Source organism: Gymnoscopelus microlampas, assembly GCF_963454915.1.
Source record: "Gymnoscopelus microlampas genome assembly, chromosome: 16".
In the NCBI taxonomy this organism is placed as follows: Eukaryota; Metazoa; Chordata; class Actinopteri; order Myctophiformes; family Myctophidae; genus Gymnoscopelus; species Gymnoscopelus microlampas.
The window spans coordinates 22,407,169-22,421,581 of record NC_139953.1 but is presented as its reverse complement, the minus strand read 5'-3'; the positions used below and the strand labels follow the sequence as shown (position 1 = coordinate 22,421,581).

The 14,413-nt window shown below is 41.0% G+C and overlaps 1 protein-coding gene across 3 annotated transcripts; it reads left to right on the top strand.

Annotated features, from left to right (window-relative positions):
- The first annotated feature begins 3,882 nt into the window (after positions 1 to 3,882).
- Positions 3,883 to 13,350, top strand: zbtb2b (zinc finger and BTB domain containing 2b). Of its 3 annotated transcripts, none has more exons than XM_084083332.1 (3): positions 3,883 to 4,342; positions 6,885 to 7,065; positions 7,839 to 13,350. In XM_084083332.1, the coding sequence occupies exons 2-3, from the start codon at positions 6,893 to 6,895 to the stop codon at positions 9,238 to 9,240; spliced, it is 1,575 nt and encodes a 524-aa protein (XP_083939458.1). In that variant the 5' UTR covers positions 3,883 to 4,342; positions 6,885 to 6,892; the 3' UTR covers positions 9,241 to 13,350. The 3 variants fall into 3 exon arrangements, with proteins under 3 accessions (XP_083939458.1, XP_083939459.1, XP_083939460.1); XM_084083333.1 differs by lacking the exon at positions 3,883 to 4,342 and adding an exon at positions 5,577 to 5,908; XM_084083334.1 differs by lacking the exon at positions 3,883 to 4,342 and having other exon boundaries at positions 6,947 to 7,078.
- Positions 13,351 to 14,413: the final 1,063 nt, after the last annotated feature.

Below are 14,413 nucleotides of genomic sequence, written 5' to 3'. Positions count from 1 at the left end.
AAAGGATTTTTATACCTTTTATACATTTGTTCATACGTTTCCTGTTAACAGTTAACTTTGAATGCATTTATCAACCAACACTCCCATCTAGCGGTAAATGGTTAGAATGCAAACTGCAATTACATAGCCTACTGTGTGACTGGTGCCTCATAATTAGACATGCTGCATTATCGCAATTAATGCTATAACCATGTTCTAACCTTATAACGATGTTCTATGTTATATAACCATGAGTCTTGAAAACTGCAAAACACTCTACTGTAATTAATCTATTGACTCATTGTTAAAGAAATCAAATCCAAATCCAAGAAACCCACTGTTGCATTAGCCCCTTGTGTCAGCATCCTTGGGCATCCTTTGGTGTCGAGGGCAATGGTTGTCATGGAGATGGTAGGCAGTCTTTCAGGAAACTGCACAACGCCAACCCTAAAGGCCTTTGGCGGGAATAGGAGGAGGGGTTGGGTACGGGGTACATTTGTTGTTGAAAGAATTTGAAGTACATTTCTGTGACTTGGGTGGGTGTGTTCACCACATCTGTACAGCTTTTATTATTCATACAAACTAAGCACAGCCTTTATTCCCATGAGCTGTTTTCATGCACTTCAATCCAATTCACTTCATTAGTTATAAGGGGGAAAACCCCTGAACATTGAGCAGTCTATTTTGAGTGAAGTTGCTATGCACAGACAGTGATCTGTGATCTATCCTTGCATGTTTACAGCCCACTCCTCTCTCTCATGTTGGGAAAGGAATGGGCATTCTGAGGAGTTCTTTTCTGCACTTCAATTCTCTCTTTAAAGAACATGACAAATTGATTTGATACACTTACAATTACGAGGGCGGAGAGATAAGCATATTCCTTTAATTCTGATAGTACCCCCCCCCCCCCTCCCCCTTTGCCTCTCAAATCAATTGCTGAGAAAGAGGTCACCATGGGAACCTTGAAGCCCATTGGCAGGATGTGGAGTCCCGTAGTGTCCTTGGGAGCAGTGTCCAGCTGTGTCAATCTCCGGTGTTCTTCTACATCCCCTCCCCCCAGCAAGCCTGGCCGGATCTGTTTTCCTTAACCGAGAGGGCTCAGTTGAGGGGGGGTGGTTGTGAAGTGACTCACCACTCCGGTTTCAAAACAGGCCATGGCCAGAGGGTTTAACATCAAGGGCCATGTTTAAACAGGTGCTTCTGCTCACCACAACCTCTCTAATTACACAATTTGAGAAAAGTAATAGAGCTTATCAAGGCTTGCTTAATTCATTATTTGAGCAAATTAAGGGGGATAACTTGTATAAGTTGTTTAGATTAGAACACTGACACCAACAGTATATATAGTGTATATACACTTACATCTGATTGTTTTTTGAAAAAAGGCTTTGTTTTAAGATCATTTATGATTGAATCTAAATCTCTATTACCTCTGTAAAAAATCCATTTGGTGGAAATCAGTGTAGTAGGGGCAGACATGTGAAAGTCCAATGCATGTCTCTTTTGAAAGGACTGTTCTGACTGTGTGTGTGTGTGTGTGTGTGTGTGTGTGTGTGTGTGTGTGTGTGTGTGTGTGTGTGTGTGTGTGTGTGTGTGTGTGTGTGTGTGTGTGTGTGTGTGTGTGTGTGTGTGTGTGTGTGTGTGTGTGTTGTTTTACAGTTTTATGGTCTGGTAAAAGATTATATTGATTAAATTGATTATATTGAAAATTGATTAGAGCCACTAATCGGTGTTTATCTACTGTGCTGCTTCCAATAAGCCTCCTACTGTGGGACCATCAGCATTGTAAACATGCTTTTGTTCCACTATCATAATGACCACCTCTCCTACAGTGCCAGTGCTCTCAATCGATGTATGCTCTAGTCTCTTTCTGTCTGTTGTGAAATATTATCGGCCCTTGCATTTGGCTAAACAGATCCAGTACAGACCAGGACAGGACAGGACAGGAGGATCATATCTGAGGTCTGTTGTTTGTCGACGGCTTCGAGACTTTAAAGGGACCCCTTCCTGCGCTCCCATGTCCCTTCCTTTCCCATTCTCTTGCTCCCACTGTTCAGCAAACCTTTTCAGTAAAAGTCTGAGGTGTTAAGATTAGTCCTGTCCACCCCCAGTCAATGACGTTCTACAGCTTCATACTCTCTTGCCTGCTCTAAACCTGAAATGCAACCATGAAAGACAGGTCTGCCAAAGACGCTGTTTGCACTGGGACAATATCCACCCTGCAAACGGGTGGATATTGTCCTCTGAACAGTCTAATGACAACATACCGGTGTGCCTCCAGAACGTGTCAGTATCAAAGGTACCTCCTACTCTTCTTGACATGACAGATAATGGGACTGTATGGGTGCAATCCTTTCTACAGACTTCTGTCCCTTCCCACTAGGCTCTCGTAATTTTGTTTCCCAAAAAAGATTGGCAAATAAATTCTCAGATTTTTTTGCAGATAACAATTGCAGATAACAATTGCAGTCAGAACGTTTCAATGACCCCAACATTAAAAACACACTACTTCAGATAATTTCACGTTATACTTGCGTTTAGTAAAGGGTTATGATTTCACTTTTAGTTTAGATACTGTTAAAATATTTTTGTTTGTTTGTTTAGGATTTTTTGAGACACCTTTATAGGCAGTTAGGAAAATTAGGAAAGCACATCTTAACACTATTGATCTGGCAGTCAAAGAGTTAACATGACCTTTTTTTCCGCAATTGCAAAGCAACTGAGAAGAGCCCAGTTACAGGGCTTTATAGGCTACATTATAGCCTAAAAAACAGGCCACTGTAACAGGCCTTGATATGTATGACTGGCTACATACTAGTTGTCTATCCAGTCAAAACCTAAACCTATGGCCAGGATGATCAACTGGAACAACACTCTGAAATGGGATGTAGCATGTGTGTTCTCTTCCTCTGCTATTTCACATCCTGTTATCCTTAGCCGACTCAGTGAGGGGATGTCACACTTATTCAAAGACAAACCTAACAGGAGAAATTATAATAATTCATGCACGATAGTAAATTATAAAGTCCCACACTATTGTCAACAGTTATACATTGCAAGTTGCTAATACTACCAAACATTGAGACATTAATTAAAGCTCATAGTTTAAAAGAAATATAGGAATAGATAGGATATTTGTCTCCTAAATCACTTGAAAAATATGTATCAAGATGTAAGATGGAAATGTTAGTTTAATGTGTTGTATATTTTTGTTGTTCAGAGGCTATTGCTAATAATAATAAAAAACAGCCCATGCTATGTTACGTTTGTTCTAAGGCACAGCAACACATGTTTGTTCCAAAATAGCCTTTCCCATTTCATTCACTAATTTCCACTTGGAAATAATATGTGCCCATGATGGGCACATGCTGTTTTGGGTCCATGTCGGAAATATAACTGTCTCACTTTTGGGGGTCTCGAATCACCAGTTGAGAAACACTGAAAATCACTGTTGCCACATTTTGCGAAAGAAACAAGCAACCTGGTCTATGAAAACAAGATGAGATGAGACGTGTTGTGAGCTTGTAGATCTGCAAAAAAAATTGGATAGAAATATTGGGGAAAATAGGTAATTTTTGAATATTTTTTAACACCACAAATCTTGGCACAAAATATTTTCTTATGGGGGGGGGGGGGGGCATGGACAAAACATTAATCTGGGGGTCCTTGCCATGAAAATGTTAAATAACCACTGATTTAAACAACATTAGGAAGCCCAAACAAGCAACTACACTTTAGAAACAAACCCCAAAAACCGCAACCACCAATATTTACAAGCAACTTTTACAGAAAAACAAGCCCAAAGTCGCTTATAATAAGCAGACATGGTAACCCCTGCTGAAGATGCATCAACCGAAAATGCAAATAGAACGACTGTGGGCAAGGCAACGTTATTTGTGCATGCATGGTGGGTGGGGGGCAGGGAGAACGACCGACCCCCTTCCCTTAAACCGGTTTACGCTTAACGTGCCATATTACCGGAGGACACGGAATGAATTATATTCTCCTACTGTGGTGGGAGCCCCCGTTCACACTGAACGTATGTGACCCGTTGCTGCTTGTCAACTAGATTTCACAGTGACACTCGGTGGCGGTTTGGTTACGCTCGGGGGGGAATTTTACAACTGCTGTTTTTTGGTGCTTTTTTAACACAGTCAAGTCATGTGATTGTAACGTAACCCGACCGGAAAACACCGACGACGACGACCATCGCCGCCGCCAATGCTGCGTTCGCTAAGGAACAGAGAGGGAGAGAGAGAGCAGCTGCCTGCGCGCGAGCCCAACGGACAAGCGAGTCCCCCGGTTAACAAACATTAACAACAACACGTCAAAACTCCACCAAATAAGACCGCGGTGGAACACGGTACGTCTGTTTTTATACTATTATACTATATGTACCGCTGTAGTACAACGTTATTTACAAACGGGGGGTTTCGCCGCCTGTAATTGTCACGCTGAAGTTAAAAGAAACGCATTCGTGACCACCCCATCCCCCTTGTGTGTGTGCGTCGTGCGCGCGTGTGTGTCCGTTTCGAAGCGATGCAGAGGTCCCGTGGCGCGCTTGTTTTTCTATCTCGAGAGGCGCGGTGTTAAATAACGTGGAGGGTTTTGCTGATCTTGTCCAATGCCTCTTGCTTTTAACTGCCCAAAATACGCATGTGCATGGGTATTTATTTCACTCCGATCGTTGTTGGGGACATTTTCAGTTTAGAAGAAATAAAGCGCACTACGGAAGTGTCTGTGTGGAATACCAAAACCCTCGCCCCCAAACACAGTCGCCCCGGGGCAAATCCGGCGACCTCGGAACGGTCGCCACCAGGTATTCCTAAACGTAACCTCAGTAAACTATGCCTAAACCTTGCCTTATTCCTAAACGTAACCTCAGTCAAAACCATGCCTAACCATAATCGTATTTCTAACCGTATCCTCAGTTAAAAAGCAATATACAATAATCCTAAACAACCGCTGGGGTTGAGCTTGTTTTGGGGCGAGCGTTCCGGTTACCTCTGTGTGGGGTAACTGACTGTTCCACGTGTCTGTATTAGGGGCGGCGCTTTAATGTTACAAACATGTTACTATGATGAACACATGGCAAGTAACTACTGATTACAGTGTCCAATGCAGGAACAGTTGTAATTATCTTTGATCAATTGTCGTTTGTTGCCTCATAAAGATGTCCGGTAGTCCACTAGGCCTTGAAGAGATTCATTAATATCTCATTGAAGGATTTCTTGAGAACGGAAAATAGACATTGCCGTTGTATTGCTATTAACTATAATTGCATGAAGTCATTTGTGAATCATTTACTTCTAGTGGAATTCTGTTGTCACTTGTATATGATTATACACTACTTTTGAAGTAGGCTATCAGGGTAGGCTACGGTAGCAGGATTGTCTTGAGGGGTAGATCATTAATTGAAAGATAGCTTGTTCAATCATCAGCACTGAAGAGGATGTGTTCAAATTCTGACTATTGTGCCTTTGGGCTGCTAGTGAGTGACAGTACTCTCTGACTGACCAGTGTGTGTGTGTGTGTGTGTGTGTGTGTGTGTGTGTGTGTGTGTGTGTGTGTGTGTGTGTGTGTGTTTGTGTCACTGTAGGATTCCCATGCAGATAGACAAATTCAGATAAGATAATCTTGTCCAAACTGACGATGATAAAACTATCTTGTTCCATTGTCTTTGCTGGCTAAGGCTATGTTTAGAGGGGGAAGAAAGTGTTCTTCTGTTTGAGAAGGGAGATTCACCCAGCCCGCCCCACAGGCTCTTTCCAGTCCCTGGTGGAGGGGGTGGAACTAGTCCTGCCTTAGGAATGTGTGTCGACACCCGTAACTCTGGTCATGTGATGGCCTGGAGCCCTCTCTCAGTCCTGTGCAGACCTTTGGGTCAACAGCAGTCATCCCAGTGGCCAGCACCAAAATACACTTTACAGTTAAGACACAGTTTCCATTAGTGTCGATTCACACCAGTTACAACCAGGTTCAAAGTGCAAAGTTAAGTGTTGATAAAAAATATATGAATATTTACTTATTTTACTCAATTTTAGTTGTGGGGGGTTCTATATGTCTGAAGTGTGTGTGTGTATGTATGTATATATATATATATAAAATGAGTTATTACAATGCGACACTAGTCGAACATAATTGATTTTCAACTAATATACGTGACGCATTAGGCTTCAGTGAAAAGCTTTCTTGTATTGACGCACAATCCAAAATCCAGACCAGAGTGCTCATCCTTATGAACTTCTGTAAAAATTTAGAATGAGCTCTTGTCTGCAAGTTGTAACCATTCCTTCATCAACATATCCTTAGGGATAGGCAACAGGGGCTGTGTGAGATTGGCCTCAACGGAAGTTGTCCTGAGAGGTCAATAAGAAGGCCAGTCTCTTTTCCCTATGCAGTATGCACTAACTAACCAACTGCTTAATAGGCTAAAGGCAACTGTTACAGGAAACCCCATGACCATTCTAGTTGTCATTGATTATTTTTTCAAATCCTGAAGGCTACTTAAAGCAGCTATATTAACTGAATGAATTTTAGATGAGCAACTTTTAGTCCTAGCTTTCACTCTAACCAATCAAATCTAATGTATAGTATATAGTAGAGACGATGAAAACCTCGTTGTCCCATAGTTATGATCAGCTAAGTCATACTGTTAAGTGCCTTTGTTACATTTGTACAACACAAATTGTCTCCATTTGACACAAATTGACTCTTGGCTGTTGTTAGGCTGTGCTTCACGAAGTCGTTAGATCACCCCCGTCTGCCTGCCTCTCTGTGGTCACAATAAGCTCTGGTCTCCTTCCAGACAGGAAACTAACTGTTGTGTGTGTGTGCGCACTTGTGCACGTGTGTGTGTGTTTGTGTGTTGTGTAACTTCTGTGGGTGTGTATGCCTTTGTGCAGGTTGAAGAATGGAGTTGGCCAACCATGGTCTTATCCTTCTGCAGCAGCTTAACGCTCAGAGGGAGTTTGGCTTCCTGTGCGACTGCACTGTGGCTATAGGAGATGTGTTCTTCAAGGCCCATAAAGCAGTCCTAGCTGCCTTCTCCAACTACTTCAGAATGCTGTTCATCCACCAGGACAGGTATAGAAAATACGTAAGATGATAACACTATTGATAATAGTGTTGGATATCTGGTCAATAAAAGGAAATGGAGTGTGGAAATACTGAAAAAAAGCTCAGCTATGTTTTATTGCGTCAACGTTTCCATCAATCAGATCTTCATCAGGACATACATGGGAATGGGCGTTTACACATATGTATATAGTACACCATCCACCACACACTGATAGGTTAACCCTAATATGGCATGTGAGGTCACCTGTTCACAACAATAAACTCATCAATTGTACTGGCTTTACAAAAAATAAAGCTTTTTATTTATTCAGTACTTACAGTGCGCAACTCTATTTCCTTTTGTGATACTGCTGCTTGACTTGCACCTGGTCCACGGATGTGCGTGCACTATCTTCCTCATAGATATCTGGTCAATACCTGCCCAAGACATATAATGGTATCAGAAGATATCTGGAAAACTCAAATATAATCCAAAGAACCATGTTAAACGCGATCTTAACCATGTTAAGATCAGTTATCTATTCGTGCTGCTGTTAACTATAGCCCTGTATGGAACACAACATTATATCATTAGGTTTCTCCATATATGGGCATAAAAGGGACATTGACAGACAGATAGATAAGGCGATTTACAGATTCATAGATGGTTCCAGACAATCTCCGATCCAACCGACTTATCACTCAATTATCTATTTTACTGCAAGAAATTTGGTTTCCAGCAGTGTTAATCAATACACCATAAATGGACACATTGTTAATGTCTAATGTTTATTTTTCAGTGACTGTGTTCGACTGAAGGCTGCCGACATACAGCCAGATATCTTCAGCTACCTCCTGAACCTGATGTACACAGGCAAACTTGCACCTCAGTTGATAGACCCTGCACGCTTGGAGCAAGGGGTCAAATTCCTGCATGCCTACCCTCTCATACAGGAGGCCAGCCAGTCAGTCTATTCCCACCCAGAACACAGCCTGAACCTCTCCACCTCACTCTACGGCATCCAGATCTCTGACCAGCAGGTGGCGCTGTCGCCTAGAGTGCCTGGACGTCGCCAGCTGTCTTCGCCCTTTGACCTGGACCAGCTCGGCTCAGAGGGAAAGTATAGGCCAACGCCAGCAGTCACACCAGCCTACACCAACTCATCTGCGTCCAAGCATGCTTCTTCACCCCCAGAGGTGGAGGCATCAACTAGTAATCGTCAGCTGATGACTGAGGAGCGGAGAACAGACTTGCTGACTGGGGAGAGTTCCTCAGCCAATACTATTCTCCATGTCAAACCCAGTATCATGAAGAGGACTGCCTCTTTCAGGAAGCATTACTCCTGTCATCTGTGTAGGAGCCGCTTCAACCAGAGGAGCGTGTTGAGAGAGCACCTCCTCCAGCATACCCGGGCCCTGCAGCATACCCTGTCTGAGGCCAACAATGCACTCTCCCCTGTTATGCCTGGGGAGCACACTGCACCAGAAGTAGAGGAGATGATGAAGGGGAGCAGGAGTGGGTCCGCCATGTTAGTGGAGGTCATCAGTGACAGTGAACAAACTCCAGTCTCACTGGCCAACTTGGACTCACCCCGAGCAGAGGTGACCACTTCCAACTGGGGACTGGGTGGGTCTCAGTCTCAGGCAGACACCCCTCCCCCATCAGACATCGCTGACATCGACAACCTTGAGAGCGCCGACTTGGACCGGGAGGTGAAGCGGCGGAAGTATGAGTGCTCCACCTGCGGACGCAAGTTTATCCAGAAGAGCCACTGGCGTGAACACATGTACATCCACACGGGCAAGCCTTTCAAATGCAGTGCTTGTGGCAAGAGCTTCTGCCGTGCCAACCAGGCAGCACGCCATGTGTGCCTGAACCAGGGGGCTGATGCCTACACCATGGTGGACCGGCAGAGCATGGAGCTGTGCGCTGCCGGGGATGATGACAGCAGCCAGATGGATTCACTGTTCCTGGGCTCTGCAAGGCCCTACAAGTGTAACATTTGTGAGACCACTTTCTCTAGTCCTAACGAGGTGATTAAACACCTCTGCTTCAGCCAAGGTGCATTAGCGGGGCTGCAGGGGCAGGTGGCAGCGGGGCTGACCCAGCAGGAAGAGTTTCCCAAAGATGAAGGTTCTGATTTGTCCTCTGCTGGCCCAGTACTAACGGCCATAAAGACTGAGGAGATCCTTGTAGAATAGTGCCAAAATTATATTTGTCTTTTTTTAGGCTAAATGTTTATTTTTTAAATTATGGTTATTAGATGAGCTAAAGAGGAAGTTAACCTGGGTATGTATGTTGTGCCTGGAATGTATGTGGGATTTCTTTTCTGCCTGCTTAAAATAATACATTGGTACAACAGTTATCAGCTGTTAAGGTTCTGGCAAGCGCAGCGTAAAAGCTTAATAAGGTTATAATATGTATCATTGAGGGATAGACCAACTTAACCCAAAGAAAGAAATACCATTTCGCTGAAGGTTAAGTTACAAACCAGTGAGGGAGTGGAAAACACTAGGGTTTATTTTCATCTCATCACTTCCGTATGGGTGTTTTGCACTGTATTAGACTGTAACATACTGGTGTCTCTGGTAATCTATTCTAAGTTACCGTTAACTGTGGTCAAGCTGTACACGCACGATTGTCAATTCAAAAAGGAAGTGGAAGCTCAAACAGTTCCGGAGGGTGCAGTGTGTTGTAGAGGTAGTTGGTGCTCCAGATTCCAGAGCAAGAGGTGGTGACTGTAAATGTGGGCTTAGTGCTTGTGTTGGCCAGTCTTCAAACTTTTTTTCGTTTTAGTTCATGATCAAAGTTATTTTTAGCCTTCCATCTATGGGCACAGCATATTTTCAAGCCTATTTGTTCATCCCTATAATCACTCCTTTTGAGCTGGTACCCTCAGCCTGTATTATGTAGGACACAGAGTCTTCCATTTGCCAGAGTTGCCAGATTGCTGAGTGAATTAAAAATTTACTCCATGGCCATATTGCCTTATTTTATCAGTGCATCTTTTGAGCAGCCTTTTAGTTCTTTGGCTGTACTTATGCCAGGGGCAAGTATGATGTGACTACAATTGAATAGCCATCTGAACAGTTCAGTCATTATTTTGATTCAGCTGGCTACAACAAACACCACAGAGCAATCAATCACTGTTATCTGGTAATGTTTTCAGTTGTCGCTATTATTCTTACTCTCTTTATAATGGAACTTTCTGAATGGTAAAGTGCATTTGTTACTGGAGAATCATCGTCATCAAACCGGTTCACGTGCCCATACCTTGAAGGACGCATTCCATCCTGTGCAAAATCTAACTCTGCAACTTGCCATTTGATCATTTGCCTGAATCACTCCCTAAAAGCCCTTAATTTCCATGTAATTGTCACGTTTTATATACAGTGCTCTATTTACAAAGAATGTTATATTGCAAATTTGTATATTAGTAGGCTAATATCTTTGTAGACAAGAACTTATACGGTATAGTGAAAATTTATGTGCGATGGGTATAATTAATTGGTCTTTCTAGTAATCAAAATGGAGGTTAAGCTTGAGTTTTAATCATTTTTTAGCTATTTTAATATCCTAGTTTACTGCTGTATAATTTATGGTATTATTTAGGCTATTACATTATGCCTTACATTCTTATTTTTTCCCAATATTGTTTTTGTTCAAATTTTTTTTTGGGCCATTCTGACTATTGTGTTAGGTCTTAGTATCACGCAAACATGTCAGAATGCTGTTCTAAAATAAATGCTTTCTAAACTCAAATTTGGTGGAATGTTGTGATGTGGAGGGACGTAATAGTAAAACGTTAACTAATCTACTAGAGGAAATACAGGAAATTAGCAGGTTGGCAGATCAGTATAGAGTAGAGCCAACAATTATGACTTTGTCATACCTTGCTACCCGTGTTAAAACTAGCCAATCTACAAGCTTACATGTCACTATGTGTTGTGAGCTTGTAGATCGGCTATTTTGGGACATTTTGTAAACCTTTCGTCTATGGCAAGCCCAAAATAGGTATGCAAGGTTGAAAGTGGTTAACAGTATTAACTTAACCTTCATTGTGCAAGAAAAAGTATATCATGGCTCTATTTGCAAATTATGACTTGCTATCACTATGACTGGTCTGGCCTTTTGTCGGGATATCCAATAAATAATGATTTTAAGGTGTATTGGCAAAACAAGTTTTCAATTATGAACCATGATATTGTCCTCATCTGTAAATGTCTGCAATGCTTTTGAATATATTTTTAAGCCCAATTTATACTCCAATGGTGTCGCTTGTGACACAAACTGATCTACAAGCCAACATGCGACAGACTCGGAGTATAAATGAAGCTTTAGTTTGCTTTGTGTGAACTGTGAAAGCCAAGGAAATGGTACCTTGTCAGAGGGTGGGGGATATTTTCCCCATCTATTATCTATTACTGATTGTTGAAATTGTGAAAGATCTTTCACACTTTCATAAATTCTGATCAAAGGAAAATTCAGTTGGGGCCAATTAGTCATAAGAAAAACTTTACATGCATAATCATGTAGTCTAAAACATGAAAGTGTAAAGAGTAGGTAAGACAATTATTAAAGTATATTAAAGGGACATTTAGAACATATATTTTTCACTTTGAGCCAAAAACCAAATGTGTAGAATAACTGTAATCCATTTTAAGAAGGCATATAAGAGTTACTGACATTGAAGTGTCAACACTTTCTTAAGTTGAAAATGCATATTATCCCATTATCCTTTTTGGCAAAGCATAATGGGCTTAAATCTTATCACCCCTTTTGATGGAATGCCTTCAAAAAGTATACATTAAAATGCAGTCTGACTCAAGCATCACAATACTGTTGTCATTGGGCTCAAATCTGACATTTTAGGATATGCGTTGTAGCAGTGATCTTTTTAACTTAAAAAAAGGAGAAAATACCTAAACTATTTGTGGGGGGAAATTGTTTTACTTGTTATTTTGCATTAGTTTCAAGGGCCTTATAAAAATGTTCTACAACGCTGCTCATGTGATGCACAATAACAACCTGTTGTAAGCTTTAACCATTGGCTTCTTTGAATCTTTTCTGAAGAAAGAATTAGCCTACTGTTTTTACTTTTATAATATTCCCCATTAGCAGACTGCTAGTTATCCTGCATTTAGAGTCACCCTGGAGATCAACACATGCACAGAAAATTGAGAATTGATTTACATACGCCACTATTTGACAGCAATTAGAGAACATATGCTACCAATCAATGTGTGTGATGTGTGCCATTTAATGGACTAATACTAGCCTGTCTTGTAATAGTAGCCTCAATCAATTCAATTTAACATTAATTTGTGAAGAAATGCCCATCATTACTAGGTGTAGTATGTGATATGTATATAAGTTGTATTGTTTTTTTGTTTTCTGTTTCATTGAAGGTCTATATTATTGGTTGTTTATTTTCATTCAGACTGCTGTAAGAATACTTTGCAGGCAAGTTTTATTTGTATTTTGTCTATACGTATATCAAGTGTGACAGAGAAGATGGGACCCAGTTCCATTTTGGTTAAATGAGCCGATCCAATAAGCTACTCCTTTGGTGCTCTGATCTCCAATGACTGGAATGAACGGCAGGTGGCTAGCTGTTCACTTGCTATTTGTGGGCTAGATGGAGCTATTTTCCTTGGGTATATTGCCCATTCTTCTTTACTCAGGTCTGGCATAAGTGAAGGGTGGCAAAATTGAACTCATCCTTGGTGTCTGTCTACTAGTGCTGTCTTTTGCCAATAATATGACCATTAAACAAAATGTAATATTTCAGGTGACTAGAAAAATACAAACGTCTACTTGATATAACTTGTCTACACAGAGCATGTGTGATGATAAATGTGGAGATTGTCTCTTTGCTCATGCTTGTTTTATGCAGGCATTGTGAAATGCTACTATTACTACTGACATTCATTTCTCAGAGCTTAATGCATGCATAATTTGATTACACCCAGCTACATACATGCAGTCTGAAATCATCCTCAGCTTGAAAGCCTATGTTCTTCAACCACACCAGTCCTAAGTGAACTATTATCCTTTGAATTGCATCTAATGATTCATTAGCATCTCTATTTTGTTGCCTGTTTATTGAAACACCAGTTGAGGGCTTGTTGGACGGGGGACCCCCCACCCACACATCCAAAAACCTGATAGCACAATACCTCCCCATCCCAAAAATGTAGTTGGATGTCTACTGTGATATATTTGTGTTCTCAGGAACACATGTAGTTTTCTGTGTAAACAGTTTTACATTTTTACAATGAAGAACAAAGAATAAATAATGTTTTACATAATTCTACATTGTTGTGTCCTGACTTTGTCTTATGTCCATCATTCAGACTTGTTTTTGCCTTTTTAAATGAATAATTCCTAAAATTGTACACTGGTTTTAAATCAGTTTAGAAGAAAAGAGAACCATGCACCTTGTTGAATATCTTTCTCATATTGAGAATAATGGCTGCAACTAATAATTCGTTTAAAATGTTTTTTTTTTTTTTAAGATTAGGCTTATCCTCATCACTGTTTTTGATTCTCTGAAGTTTTTGAAATACAAAAGACCATTTTGTCATGTGTGTTTGACAGTGTAGGAGATATCTCATAATTTGTATCAAAATACTTTATTATACTGTATTTTTGCATTTTCAAAATACTAAAATAAATGGGCAAATAAAAAATAGCAACTTAAAATTAATGGTACAGTAATAGACCCCTTAACAGACGACGTCACACTGATAAGAACCAGTATGCGTGCAACCTGTATGTGCGCAATGAAGCCCATTGTATCAGGTTTCGCTAGGACGCGCCTCACTAGCCAACACACAAGAGGGGGTTGGGGTGTGCTGAAACCAGCGCACCCCGAAACAACAGGTTTGGAATTGATTGCGTGAAACAATCACCTGTGCGTCCAGTCTCAATGTTAGTAAACAAATAATTGGTCTATACATTTAACTACATTTTACTAAGAGACAATTATAACCTTTTATAAAAAATATATCTTGGGGCAAGAGTGATGTTTCAAACCATATAGAATGTTTGATCATCAATAAGGCATAGGTCATAATTATCACGTCTACCAGTGGTGTCCGGGTACCACCCAGGGGTCCTTGGGGAGGTTTCAGGGGGTCCCCAGAAAAACGAGGAACAGTTTAGCAACATGTTTTTTTTTATTATTATTATTATTAGGCTTGCATGAACTTATAGGCTAGTGAAGTCTCACCACATACATAGATATGGGCCTACAGTACAAATGCTATATTACCCCTTACATTGATGCTCAAATATGAATGCAACTCACACTTAATGCATCACATCATGCTAAATGTCATTATGTATGTATGGAAACAACATGTAAAGCAA